General features: G+C 47.4%; 6 protein-coding genes across 7 annotated transcripts; 2 read left to right on the forward strand and 4 right to left on the reverse strand.

Moving 5' to 3' along the window:
* Positions 1 to 314: 314 nt before the first annotated feature.
* On the forward strand, positions 315 to 16,145 carry CngA (Cyclic nucleotide-gated ion channel subunit A). 2 transcript variants are annotated; one of them, XM_015183887.2, is made up of 9 exons: positions 315 to 1,018; positions 4,174 to 4,350; positions 4,400 to 4,922; positions 11,337 to 11,588; positions 11,651 to 11,813; positions 12,614 to 13,153; positions 14,081 to 14,746; positions 14,809 to 14,959; positions 15,034 to 16,145. In XM_015183887.2, the coding sequence occupies exons 2-9, from the start codon at positions 4,250 to 4,252 to the stop codon at positions 15,182 to 15,184; spliced, it is 2,547 nt and encodes an 848-aa protein (XP_015039373.2). In that variant the 5' UTR covers positions 315 to 1,018; positions 4,174 to 4,249; the 3' UTR covers positions 15,185 to 16,145. The 2 variants fall into 2 exon arrangements, with proteins under 2 accessions (XP_015039373.2, XP_001360478.2); XM_001360441.4 differs by lacking the exons at positions 315 to 1,018; positions 4,174 to 4,350; positions 4,400 to 4,922 and adding an exon at positions 9,829 to 10,249 and having other exon boundaries at positions 15,034 to 15,184.
* A 1,192-nt stretch (positions 16,146 to 17,337) lies between these two features.
* LOC4803824 (uncharacterized) lies at positions 17,338 to 18,258 on the forward strand. The gene is made up of 2 exons (XM_001360442.3): positions 17,338 to 17,668; positions 17,724 to 18,258. Exons 1-2 carry the CDS (start codon positions 17,407 to 17,409, stop codon positions 18,170 to 18,172), a joined length of 711 nt encoding a protein of 236 aa, XP_001360479.2. The 5' UTR covers positions 17,338 to 17,406; the 3' UTR covers positions 18,173 to 18,258.
* On the reverse strand, positions 18,206 to 19,019 carry LOC4803825 (uncharacterized). The gene is made up of 2 exons (XM_001360443.4): positions 18,724 to 19,019; positions 18,206 to 18,655 (listed from the first exon to the last, which is right to left on the reverse strand). Exons 1-2 carry the CDS (start codon positions 18,939 to 18,941, stop codon positions 18,295 to 18,297), a joined length of 579 nt encoding a protein of 192 aa, XP_001360480.4. The 5' UTR covers positions 18,942 to 19,019; the 3' UTR covers positions 18,206 to 18,294.
* Positions 19,020 to 19,045: 26 nt separating this feature from the next.
* Positions 19,046 to 19,298, reverse strand: LOC117183518 (uncharacterized). The gene has a single exon (XM_033377506.1). It carries the CDS (start codon positions 19,276 to 19,278, stop codon positions 19,093 to 19,095), a length of 186 nt encoding a protein of 61 aa, XP_033233397.1. The 5' UTR covers positions 19,279 to 19,298; the 3' UTR covers positions 19,046 to 19,092.
* Positions 19,299 to 19,407: 109 nt separating this feature from the next.
* Positions 19,408 to 20,015, reverse strand: LOC4803827 (uncharacterized). Its single transcript, XM_001360444.4, has 2 exons — positions 19,714 to 20,015; positions 19,408 to 19,643 (listed from the first exon to the last, which is right to left on the reverse strand). Exons 1-2 carry the CDS (start codon positions 19,959 to 19,961, stop codon positions 19,502 to 19,504), a joined length of 390 nt encoding a protein of 129 aa, XP_001360481.3. The 5' UTR covers positions 19,962 to 20,015; the 3' UTR covers positions 19,408 to 19,501.
* A 74-nt stretch (positions 20,016 to 20,089) lies between these two features.
* On the reverse strand, positions 20,090 to 20,982 carry LOC4803828 (uncharacterized). Its single transcript, XM_033377502.1, has 2 exons — positions 20,408 to 20,982; positions 20,090 to 20,339 (listed from the first exon to the last, which is right to left on the reverse strand). Exons 1-2 carry the CDS (start codon positions 20,863 to 20,865, stop codon positions 20,213 to 20,215), a joined length of 585 nt encoding a protein of 194 aa, XP_033233393.1. The 5' UTR covers positions 20,866 to 20,982; the 3' UTR covers positions 20,090 to 20,212.
* Between the last annotated feature and the right edge of the window lie 197 nt (positions 20,983 to 21,179).

Consider the following 21,179-nt stretch of genomic DNA (forward strand, 5'->3'; position numbering starts at 1 on the left):
GACTAGCAGCAGGACCAGGACCAGAACCCGACCCTAATCTCCCCCTCTACACTGCCATCAATTTGTCAATGTGTCACATGCGAGGGGAGCGGTCTATGATCAGCCGAAAGGAAATTTTCGAGCATTGATTTAATTAATTTATGTTATCCTGGCGGCCCTGGCAACAGACGACAAACGCTAGACGCTTGCCACACGTGGTGTGGCAACTCTGGCCAGCAGTATCAGCATCCCATTCAACAGGTCTGTCCGCCAGCTTCCGTGCGAGGGACGAACAAAGCTTTCGGCGAAAGCTCGGATAAAGGCATGAATGAAAAGCGTCGTTTTACAACCGGCCGAACGACGATTTGTTCTCGGCCCAGTTCGGTGGCTGCTGCTGCTGCAGGCTGGGCTCTATATTCTCATTGCCCCGCTAACCAGGCACTTGAACGCACACGGCGTGGACTCCGCAATATAAGAATATACATCGACATCCACATTGGGATCTCGGGATCGTCTTCGTTCCGTTCCGTTCCGTTCCGTTTTGTGCGCGGTTCCATTCAAAAAGGGGCGAATCATCATTTCATTTGAATTTTTATTCAATAAAAAAGTGCACAAAAAGAAATTCATAATAAAAAAATAAGAATAATAATAAAACGAATCCTAAAGCTACAAATGTAAATGGTACCCATTCCACAATACCCCCCTCCCAGTGCGGAGCGATTCTGTGTGTGTTTGTGAGTGTGGAAATATGCAAAGATTGGCGCAAGTTGCGAGGCGTAAAAATATTCAAATTTCATGTTGAAATTACTGCACGCATTTTTAAATAATCCAATGCCAGCGGAAAAAGTGTACAAGTAATCGGGAAGCAGGCAGCGGCTCTCAAATACGGCATATAACGAAGCGCGACCCACGAGGCATCTGCTAATAGGATTACGCATCACCTCCGGTCCCGACAGTTGTCCGGATTAGCACCAACAACAACCGCAACAGCCAGAGTATCCGCCAAGTCCCATCTTCAACAGAGGAAACAGATTAAAAGGTATTCTACCCCTCACATAATTGGCTATTCGTGGAAGTGCACCCAAATTCTTAATCTTGCTGCCACCACATGGCGTATGCGTGATTTCCCCATTGAACAACCTGTCCGTACGAGTATCTCCGGCTAATTGTTAACTATAGTCATAGGACACATACAAACGTATTAATAACCAACTTGGTCCCATATTAATTGGCATCCGCCATCAGTGGGCCAGGGGGAGTCCACCTCTCAGGAGGAGCTCCATAAACTCCATAAATATCACATTTTATTAAACAAAACCCGAATCCATTTGCGTTATTGCGTTTACGTGCACGAATGTTAATTGAAGCAGCTCGCCTTTTCAGGAGGGTGCCAGGTAGATCCCCCCACAGCACCACCTCTGCACCACCTCCGCACCACATCCCAGGTTATGGCCAGCAAACCACCAAAACAGATTAGATAAGTCGACTGCGATGGTGGCTCGAGTTATTAGCGAACAAAGGGGGGATGTTGATGACGAGTCAAGTGGCAATGGGAGCGTGTGGGTGGATTGGAGGCATGGTAGAGGGTGGCATGGGGCGTCCAAGGGGGCGCATCATACTATATGTGGAGAAATGAATATTCATAATGAGGCGCCAGTTACACATTTCCCGTCGAAGCATGAAAAGCAAATTACGCACAAAATAATTGACATTAGCATATTTTGTGCATCCTGTTCGAGCGTGTGTATCTCTCCGTCTCCCTCTTCTTTCTTATGTGTGTGTGTGTTAAATGTTTCCTGGATATCCTTTGAGAAAATGGCTTTCAATTTAAAGAGCCCTGTGTTCCGTTCCTCTCCGTATTTTGATTGAACTTGAAAGTCTCCGTGCGTACCCAACCCCCCACGTCGTATACGTGATGTGTCTAAGCGGATTAAAGCCAGATAGAATAGTGGTTGAGTGGGGTGCATTGGTGCTATGGCAGTATTTTATATTGAATAAACATTCGTTCTAGCATAGCTCTGCGGGAAGTTCTAATTGATGCCTCCAGCTGGGCTTCCCCCAGCACTTATTTTTTTCATCTCTCGACAGCCGACGAACGGAAATGGGAAAAAGAAGAGCAGGAAAATTTGTTTTCAATATGGACATGTGTTTACTTATTTATGCCTCTCCACGGACAGTACGAGTATTCCCCTGCAGTGTTCCTTCGTTTGGGTTCCCGGGCACCCACTTGGACAATCATAATCCCCCTAACTGAGGCAAGTGTAAACGATTCCTTGGGGGCATAAACATCACACGCTAACTCGCTGCCTCTTTGCTTCACAGCCCCACTTAATCATTACAAATGAGCCTCACACACACACACACACAGACACACTCTGCAACACACGCACACTCCCACAACCGCACAGTGGGCCACATTTATGGCTCGTTAGCAATTCGAGTTGCGGCAAAAGAAAGGGGAAAGGAGGCAAACGCGGGAGCAGGACTGGAACTTTGACTCGTTTTGAAGCTGTGTCCAGCGCGGTTTGTGACTCTTAGCGGGCGTGGGGTATGGTGGCCATTCAAGAGTTAATTGCCAAGATTTTTGCTGCAAGCATCTGGTTGCCCTTCTTGATTGGTTTCATGGTCAAAAGGGGAAGATGTAAACATTGAAAGTGGCTGGATAAATGTTAAAGGAGGAGCAGAACGGACCTCCTGCCACCTGCCTCCTTCTACATTTTATCAAAGTCAAGTCTTATCTTGAACGAAAAATGCTTGCAGCTGAAGTTGATAAATGGATTTAGTTCGATTTTATAGCTAAAAATCGATGCGACCATTTGAATCTCTCTGAACTGAAACCAATTTCGGAGTCGATTCGAGCCAAGACAATGGACCAGTTCGGTCAAAGACCCTCTCTTACCCCTGTAAGACCTGACGCATCGACGGCATCCCCTCACCGTGTGCTTCGCCAAAAAACCAAAATTGCACTTAAAAATGAATGCCTTGGCAGAGGAGCGTGCAACCCAGAGATAATCTATAGCATAAAATCACGCGACAGTATACGCTACTGCGGCTGCCTCCAGCCAGACAAAGGACAGGACAAAGGATCAACTGCAATTTGGGTATTTCTCTGTCTGTGTTTGAGAGTTTGAGGCTTGTGGTGTGAGTGCTGCTGATGCCCCGTCCTTTGTGGCAGCCCCTCGAGTGGAAATGACATCAAGAAATTCGCATTGGTGCTTCATTTTCGCGCTCGTTTTGATTATCAGCCATTGCATTTGCATTTCCATTTTCAGACCTCCAACTGACTCACAGACTCACTGCAACTGTTTAGCTATAGATGCGTACTATATATAGATATTTGTATGGACGTGCATATATATCTATCTATCTATGTATATCTGCAGACATTTTTTGGTCATTTGGCAGCTTGTATTTATCATTAGCTCCGGCGGTGCTGCTGGCATATGAAAAGGAATTGCTTATTTGGGGTTTCCTATCGGAAGAGAGATTCAGACAGAGATGGAGCCATAGCCATTCAAACTGTTGGAAAGCTGCTACTTTCATGACAGGATTCATCCTCAGACTTCCCGCTCGATTGAAGGGAAACCACATTGGGTTTGTTTCCCATCCGAGAGTTTCTGCCACTTAATCAAAGTTTAATTTGCCATCAAATGTGAAATAGTTTCCTGATTACCTGCCAGGAAAGTTGGGGATCCAAAGAGTTTTAAGAGCACACCACAGCTCACTGCTCACAAACCCAACCCCATCCTGCCACATGCAGAAATGTGCTCGTGAAATTTTCTGCTGCCTACCTTAAGGGGCACTTAAAAATGTCGAACCACAGTATGTTTTGTAAGCCAACAGTTTTATATTTAATTGCTTAATTACTGCTGCAGCACCCCACCCCCCATAACATCCCTCCCTTCGTTCCTTCACTCTTCTCACTAAGCGGCTGCCGTTTATGCTTACGTCTCTCAAACTGTTTTATGACCCTGCGGCAAGGAGTCTTTATGACTGCCTCGAGTCCTCCTCTGCGGTGCAGCTGGCAGGCGGGTGCCAAACCAGAATTGCTGTCAAGCGGGCGTTTAGCCACTTCAGCCACCAACAACTTTAACTCCAACTTAAAGCTGAAGTTGAATTCAAGTTGAATAGAAAACTTTTCATCCTTATATTATGTATGCTTTCCGCTTTTCTACAAACTACATTCCCGTGCAGACTTCGACCTTGGTCTTCATCATGCGAATGTGTTCGTGCCCTGCGTAGTCGCATTCCATCCCTTGACAGCTCAACAATGTGGACCTACATGATGGCTGCCGCCCGCGGAGATCGGGTTAACTCAATGATGTCCACCAGAAGACGCCCCGAAACCGAATCCCCAAAATACGGATACAAGTAAGTTTATACATCGAGAGAATGACTACTGTACTTATATGTATCGAAGCCTCTCCTCCCGCCCCATGTACCGCACCACCCGCTTCGTGGGACCCGCCGCCTCAGCGCCCGCCCAGTTGCAGCTGCCCCATCAATCGCACCACCAGCAGCCAGGGGCGTTGCCGGTCCCACCTCCACTCGAAGAGATTAGCGGTGGCTTGTTCGCTCCGTTTGCGCCAACCGCAGCGATTTCTGTCGAACAGGCAGCCAGCTCGATTCCCTTGGGAGCGGAAACCGATGAGCGCCTGGAGGTGCATCAACTTCATTATCCACGCAGAAGTTGGCAAAGAACCCATCGCCATGGAAATCAGGTTGAGGTGGATGACGACGAGGATGACGACGAGGATGATGATGATTTCGGTGGGGCCGATGGTGAGGACAACCAAGAGGAAGTCATTGCTCCGGCTGACCTGCAGCAGCATCGCCACAAGCACCACCAGCTGCAGAACCATCGTCACCAACGACAACAGCAGCAGCACCAGCAGCACTCCAGTGATCCCAGCTATGTGGAAAACGGCAGAAAGCTCATACAGGTAGGAAAAAAAGAAGAAAATGCACATCATTTTTCCATCATGGCAATCGTGGCGCACATATAATTTGATTAGAGCTGCAGATAACCGATAGCACAGAGCTGATAACTGATAAACGATAGCCCCTCCAACCCATAACCGATACATTATGGCCGCCATTGCTCTGGGCCAGCATTCAATTATGTGGAAATCTAATTAAGTAATTGCTTTAATTGATTGACTCCACTGCTGCCTGCAGGAATTGGCCTAGTTTCTGGCCATGCTCCGTGCTCCATGCTTCATGCCCCATGCCCAATGCCCGTACCCCCACGGTCTGTCTCTTGTCACTCCAGGCAAATGCAAATGAACTGAGAAAACCTTCATAAACTTGACCTTGCCGTAAATCGCGTTTTAATTACTTCCTCTATTGTCACGTAGCCCAGGCATCGCCATCGCCCCAAGCAGTCGTCGACCGACACCGCCCGTCGCCAGTTGAATGCCATTTTCGGTTACCCGCAGATATTTTTATTAGCACGAGTCAATCGACTTAAAACAGAGCCGAAAAAAATAGGAGAGGGACAGACAAGAAAAGGCAGCACAATGGTTTCTAAGGAGAGGGGATTTATTCAAGGGGTTCGCTAAACAAAACCCTGAATACTCTAACAAAGAGCAGTTAAAGAAAGTATAAAGATAAATATGGGTAGAGAAGAGGTACAGTTCGGTATCGCAATGAGGGGCAGCTGCTTTGAAGTTTAGGATCTTTAGATGGTTGGATAAACTATCTATAATCTTTGGGGTGTACAATCGTAACTTTCTCAAGTTCAAAACTATAGAAGCGTTATTGCAAAATCATAACTTTTTCTTTATTTGGATTGAGGCAATTTAGAAAATTAAAGACTCTTTGGGGTTGGCTTGTTATATAAGAAAACTTTTTATGGTTTCGCAAACTTTCACTAGCCAACAAAACACAAGGAAATCCTCTGTTTTATGTTTACAGTCGTGAAGCTTTCAAGAATCTCGATAGAATATACGCTAATAGATTAAAGGTTCTTCTTTTGAAGGATTTATGGCTTAACTTTAGTTAAAATCCCAGCAGTATACCGACTTTTTCTTACGGTTAACCGAAAACTCACCCATCTTTAATCTTGTGTTTCCCCTTCTTCAAATCAAACAACTTATCTTTGCTGAAGTTTGCGCTTCCTCTGCCATCCTCATCAGAAAGCTCTTGGTGTGTACCAGGCCCATGTCCCATCGAGGATAATTGCATTACTTGGGTTTCCTTGCAAGTACGAGAAAGGAAACAAGACACTCCGATCCGTGCCGGGCACTTCCTTTGACCCGCAGGGCTATAAATAAGTGAGTGTGTATTTTGGTCGAATGGCCAGTTTGCGAGAGCAGGAGGAGTCGCTGACGGGGCTCCAGGATGGGGGAGATTCGACAGTTGGCTCTGAGCAGCTGCTGCTCACAAGAGCACAAAGGAGCAGGAGCGCGCAACGGGTAGCAGGCGAAGCCAAGGGCGACAACCAATATGACAGATAAGAGAGTCGATTCCAGTACCAGGTCCGCAAAGTATATGAAACGAGGAACCGTCAGCAGTAGCAGTAGCAGTAGCAGTGGCAGTAGTAGAAACAGAAGCTGAAACAGACACAGAAACTGTTTCAATGTCATTTCATAAATGGCCCGATAGGAAAAGCAACAGCAATGCCAATGCCAATACCAATACCACCAGCAACGGAAAAACGCAATGAAATAAATACAAATGAAAATGGAAAGCCCTCAAAGCCTTTTCCCTGTGTCTGCCCGCATGGACGCTGTCGACCAAATATTGGCTTGGCTCGACTCTGCCTGTTCTGTGGTTGTTGTTAATGCTTTTGAGGTGTGTTTCCAGTGTTTGGCCAGCAGGAGAGCTGAAAGAGCTGAGAGAGCAAGGCAAACTGAGGTAAGAAAAACCCCAAACTGCCGTCATTGTGGTTACATAAAGGTCCATTACTCAAAACGGACAGCCAGGACAGTTGGTGGCAGACAGGGCGGAGGAACTTTATAGAATTGGCATTGAAAATATGACAAGTCTCGTGCCAATCTAAAATAGTTACAAGTTCTTGAAGTTGAACAGCCTCGACCACCCTGTCATCTAGTCAGGCAGCGCCATTAAACCGATTAATGAACTCTATTTGCCTCGCCATACCTACCGCTCCCCCGCAGATGTAAGTACGGGTATGTACATGGATGTTGGCTCAATTGTTCAACCATCCATTGGCATGATGATGGCCGAGTATTGTAGCGGGTGTGCAATTTGAGAAGGCGGCAAGACACTCAACACGATGATAGCACACAGGGCGGCAGGGCGACATGGGACAGAGACAAAAAGTGGGACGGGACGGACCTCCAGAACAAACAGCAAAAGTGCGGGGAGCCCTCTCTCTCTCTGTGTCTCTCTGTCCGTTGGTTCTCCGGGACATTCCGCTTAGTCAAATTTTTTTTTGCGCCATCGACAGTTGGGAAAAAAACGCGTTCGCAGTCGGCAGCTTAGCTCTCCAGCAAGTAACTCTCCAGCAATACATAAAATACAAGAAAATAGACTGAAAAAAATAGAGGATAATTTATAATATAATATTATAAAATGTCAAACTCGTCAGCTAATGCGTTCGGTAAACAATCGAAAACAAGGCTTAAAAATTGAAGCAACAACAAGAACAGGAACGGGGACAATCGACAAGTGGATTTCCATATTGATGAGGGTCTCTCATCCATAGCGGAGGGCAACTGTAAAACAAAGGAGCGGACAGAACACAGCCAGAACAAACCAGTACAAAGCAGAACAAAGCAGTACAGATCAGTACAGTCAGGAGTTTCGTGCGGGAGAGGGAGACAACCGCATTAGTCAGTTTATTAAACAAGACTCGTTATTGTTTTTCTCTCCTCTCCTCGCTCCACCCTACCCTCGACAGGCATCAGAGTTTATGGCCATTCAATCTGCACCGCAATTTGCATAATTTCCCACGTTCCCATCCAAATCACAATCAAATAAATAACAAACTACCCAAACCATTGGAGCAGTCCGAGTAGTTTGTTTTTCGCCCATTGCGAGTATCAATAACCAATAAGTGATAACGTGAAAGGGTAAACCTTCGAATCAATCGAGTGATAAGATACTAAAAGTTTTTCTTCGTCCATTAGAATGTTTTTCCCCTAAAGTAACAATCAATATTTGAAAGGGGATCCATGTGGCCAAACGGCTTTTTCTGGTTTAATGGAACAGCAGTCCTCGATATCCCTACCCGCCTATATCTGCTTACCAATATTTTTTGATAAACGATAAATGCTTTCATGGCGTCAGCTTACAACTTTTTAAGTGTTCATTCCCTCAATTAGAGTCCAGGTACCAAAAGGTCCACCCACAACGTCCACAAATACCAGTAATCATGCGATTTGGTATTTTTCAACTGATTTTTACGGTCCAAAAGCCGCTTAGTGTTTACTTCTTAAAAATATACTATCAAATTTCCAGAAGTCTTCAACAATTTATGAAATTCCACGTACACACATGCACACATACATATGTATATGAATATTTTTCAAAGAACTTTAAATGCAGGCCGATTGCACTGTTCAAATCGAGAATACTAGAACCGCTTGCCCGACTAGGGGATGTTCCCCTTATTCTTAGATCCAAATCAAATCTTTAATCTAATTTTTATTAAAGTAATGGCTATGCGAAGGTACCAGCTCCAGATTTTGAAAATTCAGAGGCTCCGCAGCTACCTTTCCGTTCTGTTTTTTTTATGCGAGCAGCATAACAAAACGCACGCATGCAATAAACACCGCTATGAAAACGCTTGATTTGCTTAGCATAATGTTGACTGAGCTCTAAGCCCCGCCTCAATCATCCCACCCCTTTGGGGGACCGGACCTAACGGACTCGCAATTATGGAAATGATTGTGCAGCTCCAGCGCGGCCTTTGTGCCGTGAATGCCAATCAGGGCGGCCTGGTGTTGCTGGCCTGGTGATGGTGATTTTGATGATAATGCCGTTGGTGGTTCCCTGGGTCAGTGTTTCAATTTCGATTTCACAAAATATACCTCTCGAATTTCGCGCAACCTTGCAATTGGCCAACTGTTGCCTTGACTCGGCGATGAGCTCATCGGAAATTAAAATCCAAATGTATTGAGCAGCAGGGAAATCTGTATATCACTTTGCCAGTTTGTCAATTCCATTGCAATTGATTTATTCAAAAGTGCGTTTAGTTTTTCTCATTATTTACGGCCGGTGCGGGTAGAGGTACTGGTACAGCCTTTCAACTTAATGAAAATGATGGCCCAAACAATTAAAAAACATTTAGATAGAATGTCAAAGCAACGACAGCGTCATCAATCTTGTCAAAATGGCCAAAGGCACACCACCACCCGCCACACAGGTCGTCGGGTCGGTTCCAAGTGCGTGGTCAATGAAGGACCAAAGTCGCCTGAGACATCATTGTACTGTTACTGTTGTTTGCGGCTTTTAATTAATTAAAACGCGGCATAGCGTTGTGGCAATGCAAATTAAGAAAATTGCAAAACAGCATTCCGTATTGACAACACAAGCGATGCGGCTTCGGGGCGTCGAAGCTTTGATACCCTTAGTGTTATTATGGGAGCTATGTACATGTTATAGTCGTCTAACTTGGATTCTGGTAACAATTTATTGTAAAAGTAACCAAGATTACGTTCAAATGAAAGAAAAGATGTAGTCTTGTATTCCATAGACTTGTTCCCAAGCGGTAATTCCAATTTTTGTTTGTTTTTAATTCATATTCTTATTGATTCCGATTTTTGGATACCCCTCATAGTCAACATACCCTCTGCAGAAGGGGTATAGCAACGCTGTTGGCTGTTCTGTATGCCTGTCGTGGTTCGGTTCGGCTAATGTCGATGTCAACGTCGCTGCCCGCGGCGCTGCCTTGCCTTCAATGGCAACCAGCGAGTTGGCAGTCAGGCGGTTAGGCGGACGGACGGGCGGCAGTTGTACAGTATTAAAAAATAGCTTGACGTCGATATGCGCATGCGCGCAGCTTCTGCCCAAAAACTAACGGCTTTAATGGCTGTTTTCACTGTTATCAACGTTGTTTTTGTTGTTGCTTTAGGCTAAATTTGGAGAACAATCAAAGTGGAAGTGCTGAAAGTGGAAGTACTAGAAGGGGAAGTACTAAAAGTGGAAGTGAATTGTGATAAAATACAACGAAGAAGAAAGAGAAGGCGCAGACGAAGACGAAGAAGAGGAGGCTCCCGCTATTTGTATGCGACATTTCAAAGTCAAAGCCATGGTGCAATCATTGGATATAGCAGCCATAACGGGCCAGCAAACAGATGCGGTAAATCAGCATGAAAATACGTGTGTGTGTGTGTTTATGTGTATGTAAATGATTACACTGAGAGAATAGAAGCAACAAGTGTGCAGAAATCTAAAAACGTATTGGAATCGAATATTCTCAAGAATATTCACCCAAAGAAATACAGTAAAATATCTCTTAGAGGCCAGTTTCGTTAGGCACTGACATAGTTTACTTCCTTTATCTATTTACGAGACATACAAATGTATGTATATCCCTTTTTGAGCGACAAACTCGATGTATTGTCCCAATCTTCGTAATCGTATTACATTCCCTATACACTCTGCTAACGCCATGGTTATCCGGCTTCTAGACGTTTAAATACTGAAACGTGACAAAAATAAATATAATTAAATATTGTTCATTAAAGACTTTTGTTGCGTTACAACGGCTTAAGGCATTGAATTTTCAATTTAGTTAATATTCCGACGCTCGTTTCCCTCAGTGTATGTTAACATGTAATGTCTTTTATTGTGTGTGTGCGACGAGTATGTGACCTTCGGGTTAGAACATAGACACACAGCGGGAGGCGTGGCATTGCATTGTCATTTGCCATTGCTCTGGGCCAACGCGGCGTATGAGTCATATTTTTTTGCGCTCCATCCTTTTTTCGCGTTGGAAGAGTGAAAGAGATGGTTTAATGGATTAACCGCTTCCAGCGTCTGATAAGCATTTATTAGCCTGTCAGGCACATCCCTTTAATGCCCGCAAGCCCAAGAGCTGTGTGTGTGAAGTGGTATAAATTCAGCGATGGGTTTTCCATAGAATATTCGCATCATAATCGTTTGGCTACTTTTCGACTGCAATCGTAAGGGAAATCCAGTGGCTCCCCTTAAAGACTACACATGAAGATGTTTGGTGTTCCCTCTCCTTTGTCTGCGTCATTCCCTTGGCCACAAATGTTGGCAGACATAACAAAATTTAAGTACAAAACTTGGAAGCTGTCCAACTTTTAATGCGGTTAAAAGAGAGCCACCAAAGCGCTATATACCCAGCACCAAAGCGTTTCAATTAGGCAGCAACCGTATAAACTTTCTTTAACTTTCGTTTTCATTCCTCCCCCGAACAGGAGCCCAGCAAACGGAGCAAACCGTCGGCTTTGAGGCGAACCCTGCAGGCGTTGCGGCAACGTCTGACCAAACGGAATCGACCAAAGCCGCCCGACTGGTTCCTGGAGAAGTTCTCGAATGCCACCAACACGGACAAGATTGGCAAGGGCTGTCCCATGATGGACGATGCGGCCCTCTCCAGCGAAATTCGAGGCAGCAGTGCCCTTTGCAACCGTCTCTCCGTGGACCCCACACTCCAGTCCCATTACAGGGTAAGTAAGCCCAACTGTAACTCAAATACCAACTCAAATTGCATCTGCATCTGCATCTACAGTGGCTGGCTGTGGTCTCGCTGGCCGTGCTCTACAACATCATATTCGTAATGGGTCGTGCCGTCTTCTGGGAGATCAATAAGAGTGCTCCTGCGGTTTGGTACACTCTGGATTATCTCTGCGATTTCATCTATCTGCTGGATACGCTTGTTCACATGCACGAGGGTAAGTTAACTGACATCTCTCCGTGCATTGTACCTGTAGCCGCCATGTGTGTGCCACTGTGCGTGTTTGAGATTTAACTATGCAAATGAGACCCAGACCAAGCGAATCACTCGCTTTAAGCCGCCTCAGACAATGGCAATGGGAATGCTGTCGGCAAAGCCATTTGCCACGCATACGAAACCCATTTCAGTGCCACATACCCGGTACGTGTGTGTGCGTGGCAGGGCGGGGGCGTGGTTGAGTTGCCAAATGCAGGGATAAGCCAACCTTGACATTTTCCACAATGGCAACAAACGGTCTGATACCCTGCAGTGGAGAGCCAGCCATGAGGATATCATAAATTAGGAAAGAGGAATGTGAAATTTTCAGATCTGACAGCGTTAAGAATATTCAAGGGGATGAAGCGAAGTTTCTTTGATTGTTACATATGTAAATGGATAATAGGGAACCTTGAAAGTTCTTACACATGGATTGGGGCAGACTGGAACTAGAAATACCCTCAGAAATATCTGAAAATAGTATCTTGCTTTCAAACATTTAAAAATTAGAAGACACACTGGGCTTCCGATACATTAATCCCGAATAGCCTTGGGCTTATCCCAGGGTATCCCCACTTCGTACAATTAAGGTACAGAAGCATGGCTTATAAGCCCAGAGAACTGTAAAATATGCCCCTGCATTAAGCTAGCAAAAGGCACACAACTGAAACAAAAGAGGATCCGTCAGTGGCGCTGGAATGTAGGAGAGGGGCGCATCTCAAAGCCTTAACCTTAAACTATTGTCTGCCTTGTCTACCGCAGGATTTCTGGACCAGGGTCTGCTCGTACGGGATGCCTTCCGGCTGCGAAGAAACTACTTCCACACGAAAGGCTGGTACCTGGACGTGCTCTCGATGATGCCCACGGATTTGGCGTACATCTGGTGGCCGCCGGAGACTTGCAGCAGCTTGTACCTGCCGTGTCCGGTGATTGTGCGACTGAATCGACTGCTGCGCATCAACCGGCTCTGGGAGTGGTTCGACCGAACGGAGACGGCCACCGGCTATCCGAATGCCTTCCGAATCTGCAAGGTGGTGCTGGCCATCCTGGTGCTGATCCACTGGAACGCCTGCATGTACTTTGCCATCAGCTACGAGATTGGCTTCAGCTCCGACTCGTGGGTCTATAATCTGAATGGCACGAGGAACAACACACTGCAGCGGCAGTACATCTACAGCTTCTACTGGTCCACTCTAACGCTGACGACCATCGGAGAGACGCCCACTCCCGAGAACGATGTGGAGTATTTGTTTGTGGTGGCAGACTTTCTCGCCGGGGTCCTCATCTTTGCCACCATTGTGGGTGAGTCCGAGTTCGAGGGTAGAGGGTAGAGAGCAAAGAGGGAACCCTTTTAGATGGTTGGGTCCGGTTTATGTTTGCCTTCGGGTGAGGGTTGTTTACGCAAATATTTCGTCTGATCGTTTAATTGGTTCCAGAGTGACATCTGGGACATCAATGGGTATTAATTTACAGCCACGCACGTCAGGGTCTCGACCCACACGTACTCTCTGCCCCACTCAACCATCCCACCATCCATCCATCCGTCCCACATTATTCATTACGCTTTCAGTTCTTCTTTCCTTTCCTCAGTTCTCTTCAGTTGTGTTCAAGTTTGTTTTGTTTTGTTTTGTTTGTTGGGTTGATTTGTTGCTGTCGCCTTCCGCCCGCCCTTTCTTTTTAACAAACGTGCCTTTTTATCATTTTTGTCGTTGCCCTTATCGCTGCCATTACCGTCCCGAGATGGGCAGCATTCTGTAGCAGCGGCACCAGCAGCAGCACCAGCAGATGCCAGACTTCTCCTCGACCTCATCCTGACTGTGCAAACAAATTTACTTACAATGATGAATGTCGAGTTCGTTTGGACAGGACTCACTGAGGCATGTCCTTCACACCACACTTTTCCATCACCACTCCACTCCACTCCATTCTACTCCCACAACAGTCTGTCATGGCCACCGGAAGTGCCGCCATTAGTCGCCATTGTGCCATGTTACCCATGTGCCGGAATGGAGTCCAAAAGTGACATGGCTGCATGGTATAGGGTATGGGTTATGCCAGCGGGAAAACGCTTGCCGAACCGGTTATGAAACTGCCTTTATGAAATGCTTTCAGAAGCGATCTTCTTCCTAGTGATGTCCCGAAAGATAATTGAGGGTTTTATATCGCTATCGGGTTAATCATTGACTGAATAAAACAACACTTCAAAGCTCTTCTTTTTAAATCTATCAGGTAACATCGGTTCCATGATTTCCAATATGAATGTGGCCCGCGTCGAGTTCCAGAACCGCATGGATGGCGTGAAGCAGTACATGGCCTTCCGCCGCGTGGGTCATGAGTTGGAGGCGCGGGTGATCCGCTGGTTTGCGTACACCTGGTCCCAGAGTGGCGCCCTGGACGAGGAACGAGTGCTGGCCGCTCTGCCGGACAAGCTGAAGGCGGAGATTGCCATCCAAGTGCACATGGACACTCTGAAACAAGTGCGCATCTTCCACGACACGGAGCCAGGCCTACTGGAGGCCCTCGTGCTCAAGCTCAAGCTGCAGGTCTTCAGCCCCGGCGACTACATCTGTCGAAAGGGAGATGTGGGCAAGGAGATGTACATCGTGAAGCGGGGCAAGCTGTCGGTGGTGGGGGACAATGGAATCACTGTGTTGGCCACCCTGGGCGCCGGCTCCGTCTTCGGGGAGGTGTCCGTTCTGGAGATTGCCGGCAATCGGACGGGCAACCGACGTACCGCCAATGTCCGCTCCCTGGGCTACTCGGATCTGTTCTGCCTGGCCAAGCGGGATCTGTGGGAGACGCTGGCCGACTATCCCGAGGCCCGGTCCACCCTCACCCAGCGCGGCTGCCAGCTGCTGCGTAAGGATGGGCTCCTGGACGAGCAGATATTTTCGGGTGCGTTACGAGCTCTACATAACCATCCTCGTGAATTCTCTATCCCTCAATCTCCATTCCAGACTCCCAGCGCGTGCATGACAGCATAGAGGGCGGCATCGAGAAGTTGGAGCTCTCCGTGGAGAACCTCAATATGCGCCTGGCCCGACTGTTGGCCGAATACACGGCCAGCCAGGCCAAGATCAAGCAGCGACTGGCCAAGCTGGAAATGAAGTGAGTATTCCTCGAATCCTGTCCTCGCTAGCTCATTCAACACACTGTGCCCTTCTCTGTATCCCCTCTTTCAGTGGTGGTGCTGGCACATGGCGCTTGGAAAACGAGCCACAGACCCGAGCCCGCAGCGGACGTCTCTACTCGCTGCAGCCCAAGCGGCGCCCACGTTCGCGACCCGACGCGACTGCCAAAAGTGGCGAGGCTGCCAAGCAGAACACTCTCTAAGTCCCCCAAAGACCCATCCAAACCAGACCAACCTCCGCCCCAGTGTCCGCCGGAATATAGTGATAAATGCATTAAAGTTGCAGAAGCGAAGATAGGGACGTTTGGCCAGGGGCCAAAACTGTAGTTGAAGTCAAAGTTAGGGGCAGGTAAATCAATTTTTAATTTTTACAATTAGTTTTTAGAGAAATGGACAACAGGATTAGGGGTGTTGGCTGAGTGGAGGAGCACGACAGGGAAGGGAAGTGTAGATAACTTTATAAATTTATAAAATTATTCAAAACTGAATGTGCCTCAAAGTTTGTGTGTGTGTATGTATGTGTGTAATGATGGATAGGTTAAGGGATGAGAGACAAAGCAAGCCAGAGAGAGGGAGAGAAACAGAAGTGGTGGCCCAGGATGAGTCAAGCGCGTATAAAGCTAGCCCCATACGATCCAATGTACATATATTAAGTGTAGTCAAATTTTACAAGCGAACAACCGACTGTTTGCCTAGGCTAGGATCATTTTACAATAAACCTGATGGGAGGATTACTGGAAAAGGGCATCCAAACTGTAAACCACTCCAATACAATTTAGCGAACAAACAACTGACCAACAAGAGACATTGCTGAACTCCTAAAACAGGAATAGAGAAGAGTCTAATGATATGTAGACGGGGATCATGAGTCAGAACTGCATTTCCTGTAGAGGACACCACAATTTCGCTTTAAGGACAACCCCAAACAAAACAAAAGCCCAAGCGACTTCAAGGAAAACGTTAACAAAAAGCTTACAAAGCTACCAAACAAAAACAAGGACAAACCAAACAAAACAAAAATGAAACGAACACACAAAACAAGTATAAATGAAAATAAAATGTATTTTTATATTAGTCATAGACACTGAATGTATGTATGATGTATGTATATTGTATATTTGTAAGTTCAGATACAGAAGAATAAACGAGAATCGAGTCAAGTTATTCGGAATAAGAGTAAGCGTATCCGGCCCTAGTAAGAGTACTCCGTCCCCATGTGCTGAGACGGATAAATGCAAATCACCTCGAGCGTCGAGCCTCCGGCTCCACTCGGATCCTTTGTGCCGGCTCTAATGACATATTCGAGTGCGTAGACAAGCCGGGAAACTGGCGAAGAAAAGCAGGAAAAGAAACAACAAAGTAAATAAATGCAGACGCATTGAGGAAAGTGACAGCGACACGCGTTGGCTTTTTAGGTGCCACATCGACTTTGTGTGCCGCGCACCACGAGGCGTATGAGCAATGCCACAGCAAAAGAGAGCAAAAAAGAGCGGAGGGGAGTTGGGGTAGATGGGACAGTAAGAAGCTGAATGTAGGGGGGAAAGACGATTGTGGAGCCATGTGGAACCCCGAAATGGTCGCATCATGCCGTAAGTGCAGTAAAAAATCAATTTTAGCAAAATGTTGAAAAATACGCGTACACTCAAAAGCCCCAAAAACAGGGGCTGCGGAACGACTCAGCAGAGCCTTCCTTAGCCCCCTTTCAAATCATTCGGGCACGGCATGGGCCACGTGAGTGGAGCTGATTTCATCAACGACGGGGTGCCTGCCGGTAGAAAATGACTGACAATAAAATGTTGACGCAGTCAAAGAGCATTATGAATATACAGGGTGACTCAAAGCGATTGGATTAAGTGGTTTGGAGCTCGTGGTCCCATATAAGAAAAAATCTGGTAGATGGTAGATACCACCTGCTGGTGGTAATTGTGCTGGTTTGTGGTATTCATTCTCGAAACCACATTAAAGAAAATTCTTTCATTGATTTGGTTTAAGGGTTTCTCAAACTCCATTCTTGAATATTTAATATACTTGACATATAAGCTAAAGGGATTTTCTTATTCTTTTCTTTATTCATTTTTCCTCTTGATGTTCATGAGGGTTAATGTGATTGATTAGGGCTGTTTGACTGGGCTGTTAACAGCGTCTCGTCCACCATTTCAGGACACTGAAGTAGCTGCTACACTCCTTCACTAAGGGAAAGCGTTCTTATTCCAAAAAGCCTTGTTTTTAAATTTTTAAACATATAAAACCAATAGAATACTGCTCGTCCCTCATTCTTGATAATGGAAAATCATAAAGAACTTGATTGATGCTAGGCGGATCTCTGTTTATTCCATTCAACAGAATGCCCTGCTTTTCCATTCATTTTATACTATCTAAACATTTTCAAGAGCCTCAGTATCAAAAACGGTAGTAAAATAAAATCATGTCCGCAAAAGAACGACATGACATGCGGACGATGCGGTGCCTGCGGTGCATGCAGGAGGTTCAGTGCTCGCGATATGACACAAACGCCCTGCTAACTCACATCCAGGAGAAGCACCCCGAGATCTTCGAGCGCGACGACGACAAGATTAAGAACCTGTACAAGCTGGCCGCCGAGCATGGGGTGAGCGAGGAGCGAGTGTCCCAGATCGGCAAGATGACGGGCCTGACCGAGGCGCAGATGGCCGATGAGGCGGAGCGTTGTAAGTGAAGGGAGTGGGCTAAATCGAGAGTCACCTCTGACTGTGTTGATTGCAGACATTGCGAAGCATCCGAGCAGTGGACGTAGCGGAGCATCTGGGAAGGAAGCGGAAGGATCTGAGAATCAGTCAGGCTCCACCAAGCAGCGCGGCAACCCGGCGACCAATGACAAGACCATGAAGAACCGACAACAGTGCTATCGGGCCTCAATCGAGCACTGGTCACCCTTGGACGGAGTCATCTACTGCCCCAGCTGCAGCTGCAATCGCCGGCCGTTGATTAAGTCCAGGACGGAGGTCATTACTAACCATGGCTGTGCCGCCTCGTGCGTGATCAGCTGCTGGCCGCTCTGCTTCCTGCCCTGCCTCTTGCCGCCGGAGAATCGCGAGTACCTTTACTGCTCCAACTGCAAGACCTTCCTGGGCATCTACGATCGGGAGAAGAACTGCGTCAAGCCGAGCAGGGAGTTTGTGCCCAACGCCCGTGATGGCGCAAAGACGTCGTAAAGACTATCAGCATATGGGGGTGTTTTATATATGTTTCAAATTGTTCGTACTATTATATATTTGGCAAGCTTTCTTGTAAGCTTTTACAGCTTTAACCTAGTCGATTCAGAAACCATTTGACCTCATTGGCCCGCTGGAACGGTGACCACAACGGTTTGTGTTTGGATTTGAGTTTGTCCGCGGCTTTGTAGTCGGGCATGTGTTTCATCGGCATCCTTTTCGGCCTGTTTCTTTACTCGATCGGCCAAGATCCTTTCCCGCGAATTCTCAGCCCGCTTGGCCAGGACCTTCTCGCGGGACTTCTGGGCCCGTTCGGCACAGTCCTTGGGGCGGGTCTTCAGCGTCATGTCGTCCACGGCCGCCTTGCGTTTAGCCGACTTGGAGATGCACCGCTCCATGCAGCTGATGGCGACAAACCGTCCGATGAAGCAGCCACACTGGGAGCAGTAGTGATTGATGTCCGTTCGGCCAGGCCACTTATTGCTGAAGGAAGAGAATTTATCCAATTAATTCTCTTAATTCCAAGGGAATACGTATAGGCCCACACCCACCAGAGGTTGGCGAAGCCGAGGAAGCGCTGAAAACAGGTGACGGCCTCCAGCTGGACGACACTCCACTCGGACCGCTCGCAGGCGGGACAGTGGACCCATGTGGACTCGGGTTTCAGGTGGCCCACTTGCTGCTTGGGCGCTATGCTGATGGCTATGATCTGCGGCTCGTCCATGCCCATGTTGTGCTGTCTACTGCTGCCCGCTGACTGACTGAACATGGGCAGAGAATGCGAATCGAACGGAAAAGAGAACCAGAGAGCGAGAGATTGTGCCTCTCTCGTGTGGTGAGGCGTTGGTCTGGTAATTAATTAGGCGCGTGGAACACATTGAATAGATCTCTTTATTGTTTGCTACATTTGAATGATCTCCCTATAGCTGGGGCCTGCGGTACACGCCCAAGTACTCGCCACAGGCGCCGCAATGATGCCTCTTCGTGCAGAAGCGCAGCCAGGAGCGGACCACCCGCGTCTTGGCCTTGGTGCTGCAGTGGGGGCAGGTGATCTCGTTGGGACCAGGCCCGACGGCAAAGTATACGGGCAAAAGATCCTGGGCCATGGCGAACTGAATCAAATGATCGGAAGGTGTTGATCTGAACTGGTCCGAAAGCAAACGAAGACTGAATCTAACGAAGAGAAGTGATCGCACAAACAGAGGAGAGAGACCCAAAGAGAGTGCGAGCGATCGTATTTTCTTGTTAATTATATTTCTGTTTTCATGGTGGGGAGTGGGTTGTTTTTGGTTGTTAGGAGAAACGTGAAATAGCTGAAATATTTTTGGGCTACTTGGTTGCTTTCAGCTTGAGTGGCGCCCGCCGCTTCATGCTACGCCCAAAGTAGCAGCCACAGTTGCCGCAGTAGTGACTCCGATCCGTCTGCTTGCAGGGCACATAGTAGTTGAAGCAGCAGCAACAGCAGCAGGTCCTGCAACAAGGTTTAAAGGGATGGTAAATAAAATGACTCCAAGGACTCGCTGCGAGCCTTTTCAACATACACGAAGAGACAGCCGAATATGCGATTCAGTTCGGTGGCCCACCACTTAAGATCGTTCTGCACCACACTCTGATCCTGGACTCCGCAGGCGGGACACTTGATGACCACCGATTCGTGGGGCAGATTGAGAAAGGTACCCGCCAGGGGCGTGGCAAAGTTATCATAGATCTTGCGCTCCTTCCGATCTTCCAGTGCCTTAGCGGTTGCCGCCTTGGCCATCTGCTCCGTTTCCGTCAGTGGCGCTGACATCGTCGGTACTCGCAGTCGCAGTCGAAACTGAAACAGAATCGTGGCCCCCACGATCGGACAACCTGTTCGGTTTCTCCAAAAGAGAGTCATCTCTCTGGGGGAGCACAAAGAGAGCCAATGATTGGGAGAACAGTGAATGGGAAAGAGAGCCCCTAGATGATTTATTTGATTTTTCTTTAATTGAGTTAGATGCGTAATAGAATTATAACTGAAAATGTTTGGCATTAATTCCATTTTAATTGGTCCACCGACTACTTGGCCTTGCGCTGGATGCCCACCTTACCGCCGCACTGGCTGCAGTAGACGCCTTTGGTGGTCCACTCTCGGTTGCAGCCACACCAGGTGCACACGCAGCAGATCCAGAAGAGCGGGAAGATGCTGCAACACGGATAGAAAGTGGGAAATGTATCTATTGTTCTATGTGCCCGTTTGATGAGCATCCTCACCAGGAGAGCAGGCTGAGGCAGAAACTGGCATCCTTGCAACTGGCAGCCCGCATTACGGCCGCCTCGCTCCTCTCGCGGCACAGGGGGCACAGAAGTTTGTAGGTGGAGGGGCCGACGGCATAGTACCGCAAGCGAGGCTGCTGGACGACTGGTGGAGCAGCTGCCTCCAAATGGGAGCGCAGAGTGACCTTCTCGCAGCTCTGCTCATCGATGTAGGGAACCAGGGAGGCCTGATGACCCTCCACTACCACATGGGCTATGATGTTACCGGCCCGCTCCTCAGCCGTCTGGGCGGGCAGCAGCCTGACCTGTAATCTCTCCACTGGCTGGTGCTGTTCCATTGTAACTGTTTGGACCAGAGCCCCATCATCGATTGCTGACCTCCGCCAGAGCAGAACCACAACCGAGCAGCCACATGTGGTTAAGAGAGCTGCTGCTGTGAGAGACGCCAAGAGCATAAGAGCGGCGGGTGAACAATGGAATCCCAAAGAGCTCGCATACGTTGATATGTGTGCTGCATAGAGCTATGATGTCATCGGCAGTCAGGCAGAACCAGATCAAAATAGCGCATTCTTTGTTTATCCAATAAATGGAGCAATTTGTCGGAGAAACAAATTCCATATTAAAGAAACAGATTTCACATTTCATCATCGCCATCTTTCTAAGCACTGGAAAAAGGGCATTGTAAAATAATTTATTGGATCACTTTGAGTGGGGGCAGACTTTTCCGTGCCACTGTATTGTTTTCAACGGTTATTCTTGAGAGGAACAA

Source organism: Drosophila pseudoobscura, chromosome 3, assembly GCF_009870125.1.
Source record: "Drosophila pseudoobscura strain MV-25-SWS-2005 chromosome 3, UCI_Dpse_MV25, whole genome shotgun sequence".
In the NCBI taxonomy this organism is placed as follows: Eukaryota; Metazoa; Arthropoda; class Insecta; order Diptera; family Drosophilidae; genus Drosophila; species Drosophila pseudoobscura.

Coding starts and splice junctions, on each gene's coding strand:
- LOC4803824 (XM_001360442.3), top strand. CDS start 17,407: ATGTCCGCAAAAGAACGACATGACATGCGGACGATGCGGTGCCTGCGG. Junction 17,669..17,723: donor GGCCGATGAGGCGGAGCGTT/GTAAGTGAAGGG, acceptor TGTTGATTGCAG/ACATTGCGAAGCATCCGAGC.
- LOC117183518 (XM_033377506.1), bottom strand. CDS start 19,278: ATGGCCCAGGATCTTTTGCCCGTATACTTTGCCGTCGGGCCTGGTCCC.
- LOC4803828 (XM_033377502.1), bottom strand. CDS start 20,865: ATGCTCTTGGCGTCTCTCACAGCAGCAGCTCTCTTAACCACATGTGGC. Junction 20,340..20,407: donor TGCCTCAGCCTGCTCTCCTG/GTGAGGATGCTC, acceptor TCCGTGTTGCAG/CATCTTCCCGCTCTTCTGGA.
- LOC4803827 (XM_001360444.4), bottom strand. CDS start 19,961: ATGTCAGCGCCACTGACGGAAACGGAGCAGATGGCCAAGGCGGCAACC. Junction 19,644..19,713: donor ATATTCGGCTGTCTCTTCGT/GTATGTTGAAAA, acceptor ACCTTGTTGCAG/GACCTGCTGCTGTTGCTGCT.
- LOC4803825 (XM_001360443.4), bottom strand. CDS start 18,941: ATGTTCAGTCAGTCAGCGGGCAGCAGTAGACAGCACAACATGGGCATG. Junction 18,656..18,723: donor CTCGGCTTCGCCAACCTCTG/GTGGGTGTGGGC, acceptor CTCTTCCTTCAG/CAATAAGTGGCCTGGCCGAA.
- CngA (XM_015183887.2), top strand. CDS start 4,250: ATGTGGACCTACATGATGGCTGCCGCCCGCGGAGATCGGGTTAACTCA. Junction 4,923..11,336: donor ACGGCAGAAAGCTCATACAG/GTAGGAAAAAAA, acceptor TCCCCCGAACAG/GAGCCCAGCAAACGGAGCAA. Junction 11,814..12,613: donor GCTTGTTCACATGCACGAGG/GTAAGTTAACTG, acceptor TGTCTACCGCAG/GATTTCTGGACCAGGGTCTG.